The 18,595-nt window shown below is 59.9% G+C and overlaps 10 protein-coding genes across 10 annotated transcripts in view; 6 read left to right on the top strand and 4 right to left on the bottom strand.

Annotated features, from left to right (window-relative positions):
- SPRG_21026 (hypothetical protein) overlaps nucleotides 1-1,990 on the bottom strand; it is a gene marked incomplete at both ends in the record, with an annotated part of 2,298 nt that extends 308 nt beyond the window's left edge. The window contains 4 exons of the mRNA XM_012350455.1: nucleotides 14-34; nucleotides 81-362; nucleotides 413-1,754; nucleotides 1,803-1,990. Coding sequence (XP_012205845.1) covers nucleotides 14-34; nucleotides 81-362; nucleotides 413-1,754; nucleotides 1,803-1,990 — 1,833 coding nt within the window. The remainder of the gene's footprint in view (nucleotides 1-13; nucleotides 35-80; nucleotides 363-412; nucleotides 1,755-1,802) is intronic.
- Nucleotides 1,991-2,007: 17 nt separating this feature from the next.
- Nucleotides 2,008-2,273, bottom strand: SPRG_11407 (hypothetical protein; the record flags this gene model as incomplete). Its single annotated transcript, XM_012350409.1, has 2 exons — nucleotides 2,008-2,097; nucleotides 2,151-2,273. Coding segments are annotated over 2 exons (213 nt in total), but the record flags the coding sequence as incomplete, so codon positions are not given.
- Nucleotides 2,274-3,180: 907 nt separating this feature from the next.
- Nucleotides 3,181-4,521, bottom strand: SPRG_11406 (hypothetical protein). The gene is made up of 7 exons (XM_012350408.1): nucleotides 4,489-4,521; nucleotides 4,294-4,429; nucleotides 4,109-4,242; nucleotides 3,853-4,047; nucleotides 3,571-3,767; nucleotides 3,362-3,498; nucleotides 3,181-3,309 (listed from the first exon to the last, which is right to left on the bottom strand). Exons 1-7 carry the CDS (start codon nucleotides 4,501-4,503, stop codon nucleotides 3,221-3,223), a joined length of 903 nt encoding a protein of 300 aa, XP_012205798.1. The 5' UTR covers nucleotides 4,504-4,521; the 3' UTR covers nucleotides 3,181-3,220.
- Nucleotides 4,522-4,545: 24 nt separating this feature from the next.
- Nucleotides 4,546-6,135, top strand: SPRG_11405 (hypothetical protein; the record flags this gene model as incomplete). The annotated part of the gene is made up of 8 exons (XM_012350407.1): nucleotides 4,546-4,609; nucleotides 4,659-4,699; nucleotides 4,751-5,017; nucleotides 5,069-5,467; nucleotides 5,518-5,573; nucleotides 5,630-5,810; nucleotides 5,859-5,908; nucleotides 5,973-6,135. The coding sequence occupies exons 1-8, from the start codon at nucleotides 4,576-4,578 to the stop codon at nucleotides 6,133-6,135; spliced, it is 1,191 nt and encodes a 396-aa protein (XP_012205797.1). The 5' UTR covers nucleotides 4,546-4,575.
- A 676-nt stretch (nucleotides 6,136-6,811) lies between these two features.
- SPRG_11404 (hypothetical protein) lies at nucleotides 6,812-7,585 on the top strand (the record flags this gene model as incomplete). Its single annotated transcript, XM_012350406.1, has 1 exon — nucleotides 6,812-7,585. The coding sequence occupies one exon, from the start codon at nucleotides 6,812-6,814 to the stop codon at nucleotides 7,583-7,585; it is 774 nt and encodes a 257-aa protein (XP_012205796.1).
- Nucleotides 7,586-8,409: 824 nt separating this feature from the next.
- Nucleotides 8,410-9,413, top strand: SPRG_11403 (hypothetical protein; the record flags this gene model as incomplete). Its single annotated transcript, XM_012350405.1, has 2 exons — nucleotides 8,410-8,954; nucleotides 9,003-9,413. Exons 1-2 carry the CDS (start codon nucleotides 8,466-8,468, stop codon nucleotides 9,411-9,413), a joined length of 900 nt encoding a protein of 299 aa, XP_012205795.1. The 5' UTR covers nucleotides 8,410-8,465.
- Nucleotides 9,414-9,546: 133 nt separating this feature from the next.
- Nucleotides 9,547-10,218, top strand: SPRG_11402 (hypothetical protein; the record flags this gene model as incomplete). Its single annotated transcript, XM_012350404.1, has 2 exons — nucleotides 9,547-9,663; nucleotides 9,730-10,218. 2 exons carry the CDS (start codon nucleotides 9,547-9,549, stop codon nucleotides 10,216-10,218), a joined length of 606 nt encoding a protein of 201 aa, XP_012205794.1.
- Nucleotides 10,219-10,293: 75 nt separating this feature from the next.
- SPRG_11401 (hypothetical protein) lies at nucleotides 10,294-11,350 on the bottom strand. The gene has a single exon (XM_012350403.1). The coding sequence runs from the start codon at nucleotides 11,293-11,295 to the stop codon at nucleotides 10,354-10,356; it is 942 nt and encodes a 313-aa protein (XP_012205793.1). The 5' UTR covers nucleotides 11,296-11,350; the 3' UTR covers nucleotides 10,294-10,353.
- A 558-nt stretch (nucleotides 11,351-11,908) lies between these two features.
- SPRG_11400 (hypothetical protein) lies at nucleotides 11,909-13,624 on the top strand (the record flags this gene model as incomplete). Its single annotated transcript, XM_012350402.1, has 2 exons — nucleotides 11,909-13,517; nucleotides 13,569-13,624. The coding sequence occupies 2 exons, from the start codon at nucleotides 11,909-11,911 to the stop codon at nucleotides 13,622-13,624; spliced, it is 1,665 nt and encodes a 554-aa protein (XP_012205792.1).
- Nucleotides 13,625-13,775: 151 nt separating this feature from the next.
- On the top strand, nucleotides 13,776-18,391 carry SPRG_11399 (hypothetical protein; the record flags this gene model as incomplete). The annotated part of the gene is made up of 18 exons (XM_012350401.1): nucleotides 13,776-13,991; nucleotides 14,035-14,266; nucleotides 14,314-14,379; nucleotides 14,426-14,529; nucleotides 14,574-14,662; nucleotides 14,707-14,803; nucleotides 14,855-14,990; nucleotides 15,029-15,043; nucleotides 15,094-15,261; nucleotides 15,313-15,719; nucleotides 15,770-16,109; nucleotides 16,155-16,736; nucleotides 16,782-17,045; nucleotides 17,092-17,261; nucleotides 17,317-17,620; nucleotides 17,660-17,929; nucleotides 17,976-18,182; nucleotides 18,215-18,391. The coding sequence occupies exons 1-18, from the start codon at nucleotides 13,792-13,794 to the stop codon at nucleotides 18,389-18,391; spliced, it is 3,828 nt and encodes a 1,275-aa protein (XP_012205791.1). The 5' UTR covers nucleotides 13,776-13,791.
- Between the last annotated feature and the right edge of the window lie 204 nt (nucleotides 18,392-18,595).

Raw genomic sequence — 18,595 nt, 5'->3', positions numbered from 1 at the left:
GGTCGCCGCCCACGTGATGAAAATAGTAGTACCCCTACCCCCATCCATGTCGCATACTTTCCACTGGAAAGAGGTCGTACCTGGAAGATCTCGTGGTGGGCAAGCATCCAGTACCGCTCGGGGCTGATGTACGGGCGAAGGATCGCGCCGGCGATTTCGCCGTGGTTGCAAGGCGAGAGGAGCTCGCCAATGTCGTGCAGGAGCGCGCACACCACGAGCTCTTCGTCCGCGCCGTCGTCGTGTGCCAACGTTGCGCACTGGAGGCTGTGCTCGAGCAGGTCCACCTGGGTGCCCGTGCCAAGACGAATGTGGTCGCCTTCGAGCTTCTGGAGCATCCCCAGCAGTCGCGGCACCAAGTTAACCTAGTCGAATGACAGTATCAGCCACCTCTTCAGATATCGCGGTCGCATACCTGAATGTCGTGGTCGTACAGCGAGCACTGGTAGACATAGTCGGCCTTCTTGCCGTCGTGCAGTGTTCGAAACGACGCGGCACCGGCCTCTGCGACCTTCTGCAAGCTACTGCCGTCGTCGTAGGTGGTCCCTGCATCGATCACGTCCTGGACGTTGGTCAATGCCGCCGACACAAACGACGGCGAGAAGGCGTCGTAGCCAGGATCCAAGTGCGACGGCGGCGGCGGGCGCACGTAGCGCTCGGTCGAGTAGTTGCGCCGCCCGCGCAGCATCGTGAGCTTGCTTTTGTAGTCTTCGGCGTCGAGGTAGCAGCCTTTGAGGTGGCGCCACGTGGCCTGCGCGTTGTAGCCTGTCCGGCCGTGCAGCAGTCGGCGGTTGTTGAAGACGAGCATGTCGCCTTCCGAGAGCCGAAAGCGCAGCAAATGCGTCGGATCGCGCGTCGCCGCGGTCCAGAGCCGCATCGCGTCATAGTACGGACGGACGAGGTCCGGTGGAAGCCGCAGCGGCGACCGGTTGGCTTGGTTAAAGCGCACCTCGCGCACGCTGCCCGTCGTTGGGTCGAGCGACAGAATCGGCGCCTTGTGCTCAAACCACTGCGACGCACTCGAGAAGGAGTGGTCAATGGCGACCGTTGAGAGGAGGTGGTAGGCCTCGGGGTGCGACGACTGCAGCTGGGCAGCGATCGCGTAGCCGTCCGCGAGCGTCGATTCGCCACCGATCGCATCCTTGGATTGAAAGGCGACGCAGTGCAAAAACTGGAGCCCCGGCGGCGCCTCGGACCAGCCAAAGTCCGTGTGCGGGTGCAACGCCTCGCTCGTCATGCTCAGGTTCATGGGCTTGGGCTCACTCTTGACGCTCCACGTTGGGCCCCAGAACGTGTTGCGCACGAGGCCAATGCGCTCGGCCATCGAGCGCGCGGCGTCGTCGTCGCCACATGGCACGCCCTCGAGAAGCGCAAACCCGTACGCATCCAACGCTTCGAGCCACTCGAGAAGACCGCGGTCCGACCCGATGACGTGCTCGTACGGCAAGCGTGGCAGGCCGCGCGCCATGTCGGCGGCCGTCCACAAGGTCGGCGCCGACGAGAACGAGGACGACGTCGTCGTCTGCCGTGCATAGCAATTGTCAAAGAGGAACGACACGGGATACTGCGAGACGTGGCCATCGTCCCATGCGATTCGCACCATAGCCTCGCCCACATCGGACGCTGGCAGCGCCTGGATGCGCGCGGGTTGAATGTCCATGGGGATCGCGAGCGTGTCGTGGAGGCGCTCTTCCGCGACGGGATGGCGGCAGCGCGGGCAGTGGCAGTTGTCGCGCAGCCACACGTAATGGAACGAGCTATAATGTGGCACATGAGATGCAGCGCTACATGGCCGCCATGGGTACCTGTGGTGGCCGTCGGTCCACGACAAGTTGAGTGTTTCGTCCGTCGCTTGCGTGTAGGCAATGTCGGCCAACGGTATGGGCGGCGTGGCGACGCGGCGTGGCGGCGCCGCTTGCAACGCTGCGGTGGGAAAGCGTCTCGTCGCGACGCATGCCAGCGGCGACGTGAGGCGCGAGAGAAAGTGCATCATGATGGCGGGTCGAGCGCTTAGTCGAACGTGTCAAAGACGGGCTGGACTGTGAATTCGGTGCTGCTAATGTGGGTCAGATATGCCCAGTCGATTGCGGTCCAACGGCGCTACAGAGACGAGGACCATGAGCAGCCCGCAGTATGCAGTACATGGGGCGTACAGCCTTCCAGAGCGTAGCGTCCAGTTCGCGGTCCCAGCCAGGCATGAAGAGGGCTGGCTCACGTCCCAAAGCAGTCGAGTAGGTCCTACTCGCTTGCTTGCGTTCTAGCGGCCGACTGCTCGTCCGCGGCTTCGAAAATGAGCCAGCTCCGCGATCTTCGCAAGTTGAAGCCACGGGTCCCTTTTTCTTTCGCATATGCGGAATTGCACGATATGCATTCTTGTATGTGGGCAACCTTTTCTCAAGGGACGAAACGGCTCATTACCTAGATATTTGTATACTATATAAAAAGCAAGATGTACCGCGCCGCTTGGATGTCCCACGCAAAAGCCGCCAGGTCGAAACGACTAGAATAACCGCGGGACGTGTCCCTCCTTCGCCCCCCGAGCCGTCGACGCAACCTCGTTATATCGCCAAGAAGGGATAGTGGTCGAAGGGTAAGTTTCACGCTGCAGACTATGGGGACGTGGTCAACCTGGGCCAGTTGTTGTTCAAGTGGGTCGTCTATTACATCAGATAAACTACGTAAAATAAAATTGTCGGACTTTCTTCGTTCTGTACACTCGGTTGAGGAACTTGATTTAGGCAGGCGGAGGCAGGAGCGCGATCCGCGGGACGATCAACTTGGGCTAGTGGTAAAACCCTTACGCACGGTACCTAGCGTCTAGGTTGTGCTTCTTGTCTGGGGCGCCTTTGTGTAGGCGGGGGCCACGTTGGAGTAAGGATGAGACGTGTATGTTGAGCTCCGCTGCTTCTGGTTGACCACGGTACAGTAAGACAGAGCGGAAGGTTCATGTTGCTGAACGCCACCCGTCAACTGCAACGCGCCACGTCGGACGAGTCCGTACATATCATTTCGGGGCGCCGCATCTGCTTTTCCTCCGGAAAGAGAGTCGGCAGCAACGAGCGCTGGATGATGCAGAGTCGGTGGTACAAACCACACTCCGTACTGCGCCGGATCGAACCCGAGTTCATTTTCGAAGGCGCGAATCGATTCGAGCTCTTGGCTTTTACAGCGAAAACGTGGTGGTCTGAATGGAAAGGCTTCTCTTAGGTGCACCTTCGAACGCTTACGCAATGCTGTCGGCGCAGATAAAGTCGGCAAACCAGGCGACCGAGAGCTTGCCGCGGGCGTCCCGCGTCCCGACCGCAAAGGTGTCTACATATCCGGTTCATCGCCCATTCTGTTCCTGCGCCAAATCGCACGCTACCGTGCACTTCGTCCATCGTCACGACGACACCAAGCACTTCACAGGCTCTCTGCAGCTCGTGCGGCGCCACGAAGCCCGACTCGCTCGCGTCGTGCTTGCGCAGCGCGCGCATCAAAACATCGCGCTCGTTCTCTTCCCTACGCCATATAAATTCGTGACTTGCATCCGGCACAACAATGGACTATAGTAGAGCCGTCGATGCGACCTACTTGTGCGTGCGCTGGCCGAGCTTCTCAAGCAGCACGCTGCGCTTGTTGCCAAAGATGCCTCTAGCCGGCGCCACGTGCAGCGCGCGTGGGCGCCACACGCCGCGCAGCATCGCGACAAACTCGTCGTCGCCTGCGAACGCGAGGCTCACCGAGGCGTAGTACGTCCGGAACGCCGGCCACGTCACCACATTGTTGTTCTAGCCACAGAGTTGAGACCGTACACTTGTATATCACCTTCAAACAGATGGCGCGATCCATGACGGGGAAGAAGGATCTCCGTACCGCATCGCCACCGTGCGTGGCTTTTGAGAGCCCGACGGCAAAGGCGTGGCGGAGGTCGTCGCCGCGCAGCACGCCGCGCGCGGCGAGCGGGTGGTCGTCAAAGTGCCCGGCGGCCGCGACGTCGGCGACCGAGCCACTCGGCACCGCAGCAAAGGCGTGACGCACTGCCTCTTCGCGCAGTGTCGACAACTCACCCTAGTGCGAATGCGACCGTCATGATTCTCACGAAAATGGTTCTTCGTTCATGCTATCGTACGCCCAGCGCGTCGACAAATGGACGCCACTGGATGCTCGAACTCGACCCGACAGTGCTTCCAAAGCTACGGACCAGCGCGCCGACGTCTTGAGTGGTCGGGAACAAACCAAAGTAGTTGAGGCACGTTTCGAGCTCTACGACAAAGCTCGGTGCAGCGAGGACGCGAGTGCATTCTAGGTACCAACCTTTGCGCGTGAGGGTGCCGGCGCCGGCCGTGTCCATGCGGGCACAGTAGGCGTCGAGGTCCGAGAGCTGCTGGGTCCCCTTGGCGTGGAACTGGAGGCGGAGCCGGTCCAGGACGTCGTTCGCGTCGGCCACACGCTGCACCGTACATATGCACATGATGTTATCATGGACCTACTCCCATGTCGGTGGTCTACCAAGTGGGATGTCATGGTGGTGGTTGAAAGATGGAAAATGAAGAAATTATCGCACAACCGTCGCAAATATAACCGCTTGGGCAAGCGATGAAGCGCGACCCGGCCAAGCGACGCGCGACAGGTGCTGCCACGTTGGGTTAGGGTGCACTCAACGCCATTGCATGCGATAGGCGCAGCGACGACCACGCTAACGAATGCCGCCGCGCTTCAAGTACCTCCGATGGACATATGACTATCTTGAGCATATCCTCACGCAGTTTAGGACCATCTCATGCGGAGCTTGGACTTGCGGTTGCCGCCGCCGCGTCTTCGACGCCCAAAGCCATCGCCGGCCACGTCCACCGCAGCCAATACGGTTGTGAAAGCAACTGCGAGTGTCTGCGATCCGTCGTCCGAGTACCGGCGTGTGTGGGTCTGTGACGAGTGCACGCTGGAGAACCACGATGACGTGGCACGCTGTACGGCCTGCCGCGCGTTCAAGCCCGTGGCGCGGCGGCCGCGGCTCACGCTCGCACAAAAGAAAGGCCTCGTACGTGCGTCTTCTCGCAGCCATGTCGAGACGCGCATGATCGCGCTATAGATGCCGGGCCCCCCGCCGCGGCTCAACAACAACCAGTGGGAGGACGTCGAGCAGCAAGCCGAAGCGCGCGGCGACGCGGTGTACCCGTGTTCGATCTGTCGCGAGCCGTTTGGCGTGTCGCCCAAGGTCCTCTTGAGCTGCTCGCACGTGTTCCACCAAGCTTGCCTCACGAGCTTTGAGCGCTTCTTGCGCACCACCGACCGCGTCTGTCCGCTCTGCCGTAAGCAAAATTACGAAAAAAAGCCACACGAACCGGCGAATCGCAGTATCGCAGCGTCTGCGCGCGTCGGCTTCAGGTGCGACGACGCGTCACCCAAGACACTCTCACATCTTTGTGACGCACAGGCCCGGATCCGCGGCTGGCTGGCGCGAAGACGCTACCCGTCGCTCCTCGCCCACGTACGCTTTTGGAGATTGCGCGTGGAAGCCTATCTGCTGGATTGTTGTAGTATTACAAGCAGGGAAATGGCGACCCACGCCGGCGGTCTCTGTTTTATGCCTCCAAGTGCGTCGACATTGGAAGGAATTTCTGTGTGGTCTTAATAAACGTGAACCGATCAGGGTCTCGGCCATCAGCAGTCGTATTGTGCGCGCGATGAAGGCGCGTGCCGACTCGATCGATGCCCTCCTCGCCGAGTTTGACGAGAGCATGAGCCGGAGTCGCGCCATCTTCAGCGGCGAGACCAACCAAGAGACAGCCAACGGCAAAGTGGCAAGCCAGTGGACCACGGCGCTTGCCAAGGTAGTCGCTCGTATGTCTAAAAAATCTTGCATTCGATCGAACGTGTAGGCCACGGCGCGCAACGAGGCCGAGTGTCCCATCTGCCTCAACGCCATGAGGTACATACGTGTCCATCTTTCCAGTGTTTTGGAACCAGTGGACGAATCAACAGACGCTGTCTAGTGCCAAGGCCGTGACGCTCTTGAGCTGCTCGCACGTCTTGCACGCCGAGTGCTTGGTCGCGTTCGAATCGTTCAACATCTACGAAGTGCACCTGTGCCCCGTGTGTCGCGGGCACTACGAGAGTCGCCGTCTCCACTGCGATATGTCGTCGTTCGCAGACTGAATTATTTGCAGTGTGGGACTCTGGAGCATCCAGTGCGTGCGACCGCATCCAGTGCATAATAGCCGAAACAGTGCTTTTCCACGCAAGATCTTGCATTGGAGCGAAAACCACGTGGGCGCCGTGTATGGCTCGACTCTGCATGCACTCGGAACGCGTGAGTTGTTTATAGTACTGCAGAACAGAGTCGGTCGACGGCGCGCACGCCGTTCCATAGAACATTCGCGGGTGGCACGCATCCAGCCGATTTGCAGTAACAAGCGTTGTGCAATGTGAGAAGAGCCGAGGAGGACATGGGGCGGACTTGCCTGCGATACGACGCCGCTCCGTCCTGTAGCGCTCAAAGCATTTTTGGTGTCCGACGCACTCGAGCTGGTCGCGGCTACTCCTCGGCGCGGTGTGAAAGACGGAACAGTAGATCGAGACCGCGAGAGGTCCGCCTCAAAGCAGCTGTCTCGGACTCATCCCGCACCAACTCGACCAATGTCGACGCTGTGTGCCGCATGTGTCGAAAAGCCAGCTGGCAACATTCGCCACCACCGCGTCGCCTGCACAAGCTGGCAGAAGCACGGGCAGCGGCGGGAAGATACGGTGCGCCGAACACGCTGCAACGACGATATATATTACCAGCTACGCATTCCTCATTTTGCGCACTCGACACCAAAACACACAAACAGCTATGGAGACACCCACGCACGCGCCCCGGTCACTTCTGCGCCCGTCCTTGACGCCGACCAAGCTTCTGAGCCCGCGCATGCTGCCCAGCTTCCAGCGCTTCCTCGACACATCCAGTCCCGTCTGGAGTCCGAAGCTTAACCCGTTCTTGAACCCGCTCGAGCCCACGTGCAAGTCGTTTGCGGGCGAGCGCTGTGCCCGCCTCGGCTGCACGCGCTTTGCGAAAATCTCGCAGCTCTGCCTCCAACACGTCCGCGAGATTATGACACCGAGAACTCTCTCGCGGGCGCAATCGCCAACTGCGTCCGAGAAGGCCAAGCACGTTAACCGCCGCTGCAAGCACGAGGCCTGCGAAAAGTACGCGCTCGCGGGTGGCTACTGCATTGGTCACGGCGGCGGCAAGCGTTGCCAAGAAGCCAACTGTCATACGATCGCGCAAAGCGGCGGCTACTGCAAGTTCCATGGCGGTGGCACCCGCTGCCGCGAAGACGGCTGCACGCGCATCGCGAAACGCAAGGGCGTCTGCAAGGAGCACGGCGGCCGCCACCTTTGCAAGGTTGACGGCTGCCAAAAGTGCGCCCACAAGAGCGGGCTCTGCGTCGCCCACGGCGGCGGCCGCAAGTGCTCGGTCGACGGCTGCACCAAGATCGCCCAAGGCAAAGGCATCTGCTACACGCACGGCGGCGGCAAGCGCTGCGCTGTCGAGAGCTGCAACCACGCGGCGCGCCGCGGCGGCTTTTGCATTACGCACACGAACCGCAGCACGCCTGCCAACTAAAGCGCTCCCGATCTGCCCGTCCGTTGCTAAATTAACCCAAGTTGTACATATATTAAAGCGTCACTTTGACGCACGTTTGACGTCTTCCTCTCTTTTGCTTCTTGTGGTTTTGCGTGGCGAAAGCTTCAAGCGACGATGATGGCAAATGGCTATCAGTGCTTGTATCCGATATCCGTACGACGAGCGACGGCATTCGATTGAAACAGCATGAACGTTAGCAGCAGCTCGAGCACCGAGCACCAAGTCGTGGAGTCATCATCGTTGGGGAACAATGACGTCCGTTCGATGTCGTTCTGGGCGGTGCTTCGAGGAGGATGGGGCGGCGACGTGGCGAAAAAACGCATCGGGTTGAAGTCATCGGTCGACCACGCAAGTGCAAAGTCGTGACTGCCGTGGACTTGCATTGCGCCGAAGTAATTCTGGCGACGGCATTGCACACAGCGCCATAGTCAGTCAACAGTAATGTACGCGTTGGCTCGCCATTTCAACACCGTGTAATCGGTGTACGCGCATCGATTTCCCTGCACCTGGTCACCGATCCCGCATCCCGGCGATCTTCTTGCAGCGTACGGCTGCAATCGCGTGCAGGCTCTACACACGGCATCCGTTGCATCATCTGCATGTACAGCAGGCGTCTTGTTGCAGTAACAACGACAGCCTGCCGATTGTCCCAGCCTGCTAGCATCGGTCCTCTGGTGCGTTTACCCTGCTGTTTAACCCCAAAAAACGCTTTCAACCTATACACGCCCAAGTGCAAACGCGCGTCTTTTTCAAAAAACGTCGCGCCAGCTGCACCAGATTCGGCGCCGCTTGGAGGGTGTAATGCGTGTCACGGTCCCAAGCGCCACAGTCGACTTTGCCATTACGATTTGAGCCGACGATGCCTGCCTATGATGCGCTCTCGCAGCGCGCTCAGCACCGCCAGCTCGTCGAGGACATTGCGCGCGACGCGGTGCAAAACTCGGATCTCTGGGTCGACGAGGCCCGCGACGATCGGTCCGGTTGGAAGCTCACCGTGAACAAGCGCAACATGCAAGTGTTTCGCGCGCGCCTCGGCGCTGGGAAGGCCAACCCGTCGCTGTACACGTTCCTGAGCGTGGGGTACCTCGCGACAAGCTTCGACGAGCTGCGCATGGCGCTCAACGCGCCGACGACGCTCGACGACCAGATCATGCAGTCGTACTTGCTCGAGAAGGACTATGTCACGTCGCACGTCGTGCAAAATTACTCTGGCGGCAGCCACAGCGGCGACGACTTTCTCCCGTCGGACGCGACCACGGACGTGGACTTTTTCGGCGTCAAGTACCTCAAGTTTACGCTGCCTGGTACCAAGCTCGGCGTGCACGCGCGCGACACGCTGTACCTTGAAGTACGATCCCATTTTTGCGATTTGTACGCCCTTCATCTCGGTTATTAGTATCTCACGGTGCTACCCGACAACCATGGCATCGACACGCTCTGCAAGGTCGTCTACTCGATCGACAACTACCTCCCGAGCGCCGAGACGGATGTGTACCGCGCCACAATCATGGACACCATGCTGTTTCGACCGGCGCAGAACGGCAAGATCCACGTCGTCGTCAAGTCATACCACGACATGAAAGGCAACGTGCCCAAGTACCTCGGCGACCAGTCGTCGCTCTGCTTTTGGCGCATTCACCGAAAAGTCGCGTCGCTCGCGCACATTCGCAGCCTCCTCTCGGCCACGCAGCTGCGGCCGTCGGCGTCGCTCGCGCAGTCGCATCCGATCACGCGGGCGTCGTATAAGCGCATTGTCGAGCAGTACGTTCACGTTTTGCGACAAAGACTCTGTCTGATACGTTTTTGATAGCACGAAAAAACGTGTGTCGTCTGCGTCAAGAAGTTTTCCCTCTTTAGTACCAAGCTCTCGTGTCGGCTGTGTGGCCTTGTACGACGCCGCGATGCTACGACTCGACCTCACTTATGCTCTTGTTTAGACCATGTGCACCAAGTGCTATCTCCGGATTACGTATGCGATCCAGGACGCGCCGGCCACGAGCGCCACGATGCACAAGACAACGATGACCAATTACGTCGATGATTTCTGCCTCACGTGCGTGCGATCGCGTGCGCCATGCACCGGTATGCACACCTACCCCTTCTCGAAACCCTACACCTAACAGAAAACCACAGACGACCCGAATCAAATTGCAAGCACGGCTGCGACAACGCCGGTCGATGTACCGTCGTGGCAGTTTAATGACGCGGCGCCGTCGACACACTCGAGCTTCTCCAAGACCAATCGCCCGAGCGAGACGTCATACTTTGGCATGAATCTCAACCACACCACGGTGCGGCGGTCGAGCACTGTGGTGAAGGACGAGCGCGACTTTCGGCTCTCAAAGGAAGAGCAGCCGCCACTCGTGCTCTTGACACCGAGCCAAATGTCGGCGCTCGAGGCCGAGACACCGACGAAGGAAGCGCCAGATGTCTTTGAAGAGATGCGCAAGTCGATCGCGATCCAAGAAAGCCTCCTGTCGGCGATGCGCGCGAGCTGGCACGGCTCGACAGACGCGGAAAACTACATGCCGCGCCGCATGTCCCGCATGGAGCGGGAGCGTATGAGCGAAGAGCGCTTCGCCAAGGACTGCGACCGCTTCGAGGAGCTCTAAGCCGACGACGACGTAGAACATTCGGGACCGAATGTCACCACCGACCTATTATTATTACGACGACGCCAACCTCCTCTTGCGACTTGACTATGTAGTACGTGGACGGCATGCGAAACAAACGGGTGGTTAAATAGACTAGAGCGTGTACGACTGGTGGTGTCCGCGGAGCGCGTCGACGTCGCCATCAAAGTCGTCGTCGTCGATATGCACGCTGCCGACGAGAATGTTGGACGGCCGGACCGACTCGGCGACGTCGATCTGCACCGACTTGGACCGACCGAAATCGTCGCGTAAGAAGAGCGCGGACGACCGGCGGTTGGGCGCAAACGAGTCGAGAATGTCGTCCGAGATGGCGGTCGAGCGAGAGCCATCGAGCGACGCGAGCGCCGACTGGTGTTTCCGGAAGAACGTCGACGGCTTGCGCGGGCTCGCCTCGAGCATCGCCGGCGGCGGCGAAATGGGCCAAAATGTCGAGTCCCGCGCCGGCACGTCTTTACGCTGCCGCCGGCGAAGGACGCAGACGATGCCGAGGGCGAGGACGCCGGCGCCAATGATACCGCCAAGAACACCGACGACGACGTCCATGTTGGATCCCGACGCAGTCTCGGTGGAGGTTGTGCTGTTGTTGGGAGGGCCACTGGCAATCTTCTCTTTGGGTGGCGAGGTCGTCGTGGCGGCCATGGCGGTGGTCGAGCTCGACCCGGTCGACGGCGAAATGACTGCCGTGGGCGGTGCCGTCACAGCAGGCGGCGGCGTAACGACACGATTGTTGCCGGGATTGGGCGGCGGGTTGGTCACGGGCGCTTGCGTCGGCGGCGCCGGTGTCCACGTTGGGTTGGCTGTAGGCGCTGGTGCGTCAGTCGTCGTGGGCTTTGGCGACGGTGACGGTGCGGGCGTTGGTATCTCTGGCGCAGTCGTCGGCGGCGGCGCTGTTGTCGCCGGCGCGTCCGTGATCATTGCGGGCGTCGGGGCCGGGGTATCAGTGGACGCAGGCGACGGGACTTCGCCCGTCGTCTCCTGCGCGAGGACGACCGAGAGCAGCAGCAGCAGTAGGAGCAGGCTGCGCGCGCAGGTCATGGCGCTACGACGTGGTACAAACGGAACTGGTCTGCTGCGTGCAGGCGGGTGCTGCGTGTTTGCAACACTGGCTCAGCTCAGCAATGAAGATCCGTAAAAAACATGCCATTTGAGGTTGCACTTTTGAAAAAGTGCAATGTGACACCATGCATTTTTATCGCGGACCTTGTCTTGAAATCGTGGCGCGTGCTGACGCTGGCACCATGGACACCCAGCTGGCGAGCTCATCGTCTGCAAGCAGCCAACTCCGCCAACGCACCAAGTTGCGCTGACCATATTGGCGCCAGCAACGCCCAGGCGTCGCAACCGAGCCGGCGTTGGCACCGTCCTCCTACTCTACACCACGTACAGTGTAGTAGGCTGGCCTTTCTGTGCGCCCTCGCTCAGGCATATACTCTACCGGTCCCCTTCCGCGCAATCTTTGACCTGGTGCGCAATGGTCGAGACACAGAAATCAGAGTGCTTGGGCGGTCATGTAGACCAGTGTCAACAGACTAGTATACGACGCAAGCTGTAGACGAGGTTGTCAGCTGAAGAATGCAGTTGTGGTATGTAATGTCGTGTCCGGCTTGGGATCCGCCGTAACCGAATTGAGACGACGGTTGACTTGACCATGACAACGCGTGTCCTACCGACGGACGCATCGGCGGATGCGAGCCGACAACCCAGTCGGTGGCGAAGCACGGTTGTCTCGTATACGCTCCTTGATCGGCGGCTCGACGTTGTCGTCGCCACCGCCGTCGCAGACGCAGACCTGGCGGCCTCGAGCCGGCTCCTCGCACTCGCTGGCGGTCCCGGCGGGCTCTGGAAGATCCTGACCGTCTCCGACAATGGCACGTCGATCCGGTGTCGGTCAATTCGACCCATCGACGACGAAGACGTCGATCTCGCGTCGCTCTACCCGTGGGAGATTGTGCACACGCGACTCGACGGGAACCCGACGCTGCGCCCGAAAAGCCATGACAGCGCCTGCAGTGCCATGCTACTGCCACCGCTCCTACTGCACTGTCGGACAACGATCTTCAACGTATACCGCATCGACACGGTGGGCCAAACGTTCGACGCCGACGTGTACTTTGAGCTGCGCCTGCGCGCCATCGCGACACCGACCGTCGACGAGGCGTGGGTCGCCGAGGTCGCGTCCGCCGTCGGCCTCTCGGAGAAAACCATCGACTGCCTCAACGTCGTCTCGCAAGACGGCAACCGCGAGATCTGGTCGAGCTTCAGCATCCGGTCGATGATTCCAGGGTATGCCGACTACTGCTATAAACTGCGTCTGCGCGGGTCGTTTTCCGAGCAGCTCGAGCTGCAGAGCTTCCCGTTCGACACACAGCAACTGCATGTGGTTTGGACTGTCAACCTGCCGGGCACGTTCGTCCGGCTGCGGGCCAACGAGCACTTCCCGAGCCTCTTTCTTCGCAACAACTTTCAACTTGGAAATGTGTTTGATGTCGTGAGCGCCGAGCACGTGATTGCGATGGTCGACCAAAGCGATGCGGTCGAGTCGTCGTCCGGGCATATTTACGACCACTGCAGCACGTCGATCGTGCTACAGCGGAAGCCCGGCTACTATATCACCAACATTTTGCTCCCCATGGGGCTGCTCACGTACCTTGGGTTTCTCTCGTTTGCGATCGAGGTGCCTCGCACCCGCCTGGCGACCTCGGACCGCCTCTCGATCTCGCTGACGCTGCTATTGACGGCGGTCGCCTACAAGTTTGTCGTCGCCGGCGCGATCCCGCAGATCCCGTACATGACGACGCTGGATATGCACACGACGCTGAGCTTTGTGTTTCTGACGCTGACGGCGGTCGAGAATGCGCTCTTCCCGAGCTTTTGCTCTGGCGACGGCTGTTTTGATGCCGAGACCATCGTCATGGCGGTCTTTGCGGCGCTCGTTACCGCCGGGTACCTCTACATTAGCCTCGGCGCCCACTACGATCTGCGCAACCGCGCCGCCGAGCACAAGGCGCTTCTGGACTACCACCTCTTGCAGATTCTGATTGCTCAAACATACCCGACACAACCCGACGCTGTCCGAGCGCAACTGCTCGCCGAGGTGTGTGCAGCGACCAAGACACCCATCACCACCACGGTCGGCGACGGCAAACGCACGGTTGTCATCAAGAAGAGCGCAGGGCTCTGCAACGAACTTAAACAGCGCTGCCTCTGCGAGCTCGCGACAAATGTGACCCGCCTCGGCAATAGTGATAGTGATATGCGTATAGTATACATGCATGTAGGGTGCCGCGACAACTTGTCCATTTCCGCAGAGCTGCAATGTGGCGATGCCTGTGCGATCCGAGAGCCGGGAGCACGCCCTGCCTGATCGAGGTGTCTCGCATATGAACAAAGCCGACGAGCAACCTCCCACCGCACGCGCGAGATCGATGCCATAGAGCAGAGGTGGAGCGTCGTGGTGGCCGTCGATCAATCGCGAGAAAGGACGTGGTCCGCGGTGGTTTTATAGACGTAACTAGCAAACTCATAACCGACATGACGCCGCCAACACCGCTGAGTGCGAGCATGAGCTCGATGAGCCTCATGAGTAGTGCGTCGTCGCCGGTCAAGAAGCCCAAGAAAGAGCCGAGCGTCATCTTGCTGCCCAAAGCGCTGCGTTCGAGCGACGAGGCCCAGCGAGCCGAGTCGGCAACCGTCCTCCGCGAGAGCGCGGCCCACGAAGCGTTTGGCAAGAGGTACGCGCCGCTCGCGAGGTCGATGCATCACGACACCGTGTAGCCGCATGGAGGGTTTTGGCTACGTCGAGACGATCCAGTACATGCAGATCCTCGACAGTCACTGCCGGTTTGAGTTGGAGCCGTCGTCGCCGCTCATGGTCGTGACGGGCCACCCCGCGAGCGGCAAGTCGTCGCTGCTCATCAACTGGGTCCAGCAGCGCCTGCGCAAGCCGCCGCCGAATCCTGAATTCATTTTCGAGCACTACTGCGGCTGCTCGTACGAAAGCGTCAAGGTCCCATAGATCTCATGCGGACTGGAATCTCGATTTTTGTCTTCTAGCTCTCGGTGTTTTTGTTTCGCCTCATGTTTCACCTCAAGGCTGCGTTCTCGCTGCGCGACTTTGAGGTACACGCTTCGATCCTCGCCAACCTTCGTCCTCACCGCTTTGCAGCTGCCCAACGAGCACGAAGAAGAGAAACTCAAGTTTTCGCTGGCGCGGTGCCTCGAAGGCGCGGTGGGCCACCGCGCGACGAGCCAAAATGGCAAGCGGAAAAAGTACAATTCTCGTATCTCGTCCACGGAGCCTTTGACGCGCGTAGCATCATTATCGTCCTCGACGGCGTCGACAACCTGCGCACCGAAGACGGCGGCGAGAGCCTTTCGTGGCTACCCAACAACCTCCCCGCAGGTGGATCGCACGTATGGAGGCAGAACTGATGCTGCGACGACTAGGGGTGCGCATCTTGATGTCAGCGACCAAGCCCGCCAAGAGCGCGCAGCTCGCGAGCTGTCGCTGGATCGTCCGCAAGGAGTATAGCTACGACAGCGAGTACGGCCATCTTTGTATCTTTTCAAAAAATGGACATGTTGTCTTTCGTAGCGACGACCTCATCTTTGAGTCGACGCTGGCACCGGATGTGTCGGACACGCACACGATCAAAGAGCTTCGGCGCCGCAAGGCGGGCTTCGTCACCGTCGAGCCACTGGATGAGCGCATGTGTCTCAAGATCATTCACGTACTCTTGACCTCTTCGGACGTTCGTTCTGTCTTTAGGACTACTTGCAGCGGGTACATCAAACGGGTCCTAATAGCATTTTCGCAGCGTCATCTTCTTCTAGAGCCCTGCGACGATGGACGACGACGCCATCCAAACGCTTCTCGATGGCCGCGGGAGCAGCTCACCCTTGTATCTGCGGTTCATCCTGACCATGTATGCATCGAGCCCGGCCAAGGCCGAGTATCTCCGTCAAGTCCTCAGCATCTACGACTTTCCAACCTTATATGAAGTACGACGCGCTCACCTACCTACTGGTCTATGTCAATATGATGTATGGTAGTTTGTCTTGCAGCAGTGGCGCGCCGTCTTGCTCGCGGACGTTCAGGAAAACTACGACGCAGTGTGCGCCAAGAACCAGGTACTGCTCGCGCCGTCCGAGAGCCGCAAGCGAGCCAGTCGGCGCGCGTCCGAAGGCTCCTTCGCCGTCGACGACGCCGAGATCGAGAAAGCCCGGGGGTGCGTCGAGCGCCGCGCTCTCTTGGCTCGCCACGCGCTCTCGCTCTTCACCGTCGCCCGGTTTGGGCTCTCGGAGAAGGACTTTCACCACCTGCTCGAGGACGCCGCGCCACGCACCGTGCGTATTGTGCTCTTCCAGCTACTCTTGCCGCACCTCATGGCGATCCATCGACCCGACTGCGACGTGGTCTTGTACGACCTGAGCCACAACCAGCTCCGGCTGCTCGCCCGGTCTTGACGGCATCGCTTTGCATGTATGCTCACTCGACTCGTGTGCGTAGGTATGGCTTCTTGCGCGACGATAGCCTCCGGCACGGGTACCACAAGACGATCGCGACGTACTTTGAGAAAATGCCCGCGAGCCAGCGCCGCATTGACGAGCTGCCGGTGCAGCTCGAGTGCTGCAACCTCTGGTCGCAGCTCCAGGCGTGCCTCGTGGACATGAAAATGTTTCAGCTCTGGTGGCACGAGCGCAACCGACAGGACTTTCTCGCGTACTGGCGCACGCTGCGCTCGTACTTTAGCATGCACGATCCGGTCGACGACTACATTCACTCGCTCGACGACTATATGGAGTTTGAGGGCCCAAGCACCGAAGAGCTCCTCTCCCTCTTCTTGACCGTACGTCCATGTTGCTCAACCGCAGTACACACACCTTTATTTTAGATCACCGAGTTTCTACGGACGTGGCACGCGACCGACGAGATCAAGGTCGTCATGCACCGACCGGACCCGCCGCAGCTCAGCGAGTTTATCAACAGTCAAGGCACGTTCTCGCTCGCGCACTTGAACGACGTCGAGTCCAAGCAGATCCAAGGGATCGTCGACTACCTCTGTCCACACGAGGTCGACGACGGGTACTATGTGCGCCGGTGGCTCTGGACGCAGTTCCCGCTTATCGCGGTCTCGTTCGAGAACCTCTTTCTCAAGAAATTCTCGCATGCCGAGCACGTGCTCGAGCCGTTGGCCCCCGACAGCGCGGCCGAAAGCGGCTCGCCCGACCCGTCCGGTGCAACCAAGCGCGAGCGTCAAATCAGCGTCCCGAGTCTCAAGCCGCCGCACGCCAGCAGCAGTCCCGTCTTTCCAAAGAGCGTGGTCGCCGAACGCAAACGCATCATTACGCGCCACTCGCCCAAGAAGAACTCGATCGCGGCGCTTGAGTACCTCCATCCGGGCGAGTCGGGTGCACTCGAATTTGTCGAGTCGAGCGGCAACACCAACATCAACCTCTCGGTCCCAGCGCTGCGCGTACACTTGGCGCATTGATAAAGCATCCACAACATGTATTCGTAGGACCAACTGCGCGAGCTCCGGAGCCGCCACGACAAGCTCAAGTTTCTCTCCAAGGAGCGCGCCGAGATCCTTGCGACGCTCGAGGCCAAACTTTTGGATGCAAGAGCCAACTCGTCGCATCAAAATCAAAACTCGCAGCTGCGCGAGCAGCTCGACGAGAGCATCCGACTGGCGCTTCTCGAGGCGACGCACGGTCGCCAGAAGAGCGATTACTACAAGACCATTCTGCGCCAGTGCGATTCCAACCCGGCGCGGGACCCAAACGTACAGCCGTTGCCGTCTCGTTCCGCGCGTAAAGCAATGGTTGTAGATCATTGAAGGCTCCGAGAGCAGCGTGCGCAAGATGAAGCAGGACATCACCGACCTCCAGCAAAAGGCACAGGTGATCGGGTACGAGAGTCGCCTCGCGTCGATCGAGATCCCCAAGCTCACGGCCGCGATCCATGAAAAACTTGAGATCCACCAGCTCACACTGTCACGGTATCCGCCCCTTCGATATATCCTGCATTGTTTCGCGCAACATGGCTGGCGGTAGGTTGCGTTGGCGCCACTTGCAGATTGAGCGCCAAATGGAATGGGAGTCGCGCTTCCGTCTCGCGGGAAAGGAGATGAAGAAGCAGGCGGAGGGCGACCTCTCGTCCGAGGAGGAGGTCGAGATGCTCATCCAGATCAAGGAGAAGGAAGAGCTGAAGCACGACATCAGCTGTCTTCGCGTCCAGAAAGCCGCCGACCTCAAGCTCTACAAGGGTGGCAACTTTAGCGACGATGGGATCCTCGGCATGCTTCGGCACGTCGGCGTCAACGAGGCCGACCAAGTGCTGCTTCGGTGGCACGACCAGGTGCGCGACCCCGTCCGAATCGTGTTGACCAAGTCGTAGAACGAGCATGCGGCGCAGCTGGCGGTCGAAGAGAGGGAGGCCGAGGCACGCGTGCAAGCGTGCCGGCACGAGCTCGAGGTTGTCCGTCTCGAGCTTCAAAGCTTAAAGCTCGGCCAAACGACCGCGACGCCAGTCAACAGTTCAAAGTTGGGCAAGGACGACGCACCGAAAGCACCAAGCGTCAAGCAGCTCGAGCAGCAGCTTTCCGACGCCTCTGCCTTGTCGCAGCGCAAGAAGCAGCGCGCCCAGCGGCTCAAGACGCTGTCTGAGGTCGTATGCCTCCAAGCTCTTCTACGCGCTCAAGATGCATGCGTAGAACTTGCATTTGGGGCTGCTCCACATTGCACACATGCTTGGTCTCAAGAACGATCAGGGCATGGACACTGCGATGCTCGTCGACGCGGTCGAGCAGAGTGTTCGCAGCCTCATTGGCGACGACGCGACGGCGTCCGGCCCGCGAAAGAAGATAACGGTGGCGGCGCCCGTCGGTCTCCGCGCCGAGAAGCCGCGCTACAACATCCGCGTCCATAGATCGACTGATGACGAGCTTCCAAGAACGCGTCGAGTGACGAGTCGGACGAGAAGGAGGCCGAGGAGCCGGCGCTCGAGCGGTCAACGATCAAAGCCGGCGCGCTGCTCGAGGTGCAACGACACGCGAGCGACAAGCGTGGCGACCGCAAAAACGCCAAGAAGAAGAAGAAATCGCCGTCCAGCGTCGACGCCACGTCGTAGGCGTCATCGATTGCGTGGCATTATGCGCTGAAAGGAAGCGTTCTGTACTGTACCGAGTTGGCGTCTTCACCTATCATGGTGATGGTGGTGGCGTGACGAGCCGGAGATGTGCTCATAAACGAGAGGACTAAACGCAGAAGACATACATCAAGACACCACCACCATCTAGGACACCGGCCACCATTGTCGTGGCTCAAAATTTGA

Source organism: Saprolegnia parasitica (assembly GCF_000151545.1).
Source record: "Saprolegnia parasitica CBS 223.65 unplaced genomic scaffold supercont2.65, whole genome shotgun sequence".
NCBI classification, from domain to species: domain Eukaryota; phylum Oomycota; class Saprolegniomycetes; order Saprolegniales; family Saprolegniaceae; genus Saprolegnia; species Saprolegnia parasitica.
Note: the sequence above shows the minus strand (reverse complement) of the source record. Positions and strands in the feature narration are given on the sequence as shown.

Bases quoted from the DNA above. Each gene is read 5' to 3' on its own strand.
- SPRG_11401 (XM_012350403.1), bottom strand. From the start codon at position 11,295: ATGACCTGCGCGCGCAGCCTGCTCCTACTGCTGCTGCTGCTCTCGGTC.
- SPRG_11406 (XM_012350408.1), bottom strand. The intron at 3,768-3,852 runs GTACGGAGATCC...CTCTGTGGCTAG, and splicing joins CCACGCACGGTGGCGATGCG to AACAACAATGTGGTGACGTG. The intron at 3,310-3,361 runs GTAGCGTGCGAT...CCGGATATGTAG, and splicing joins GACGATGGACGAAGTGCACG to ACACCTTTGCGGTCGGGACG.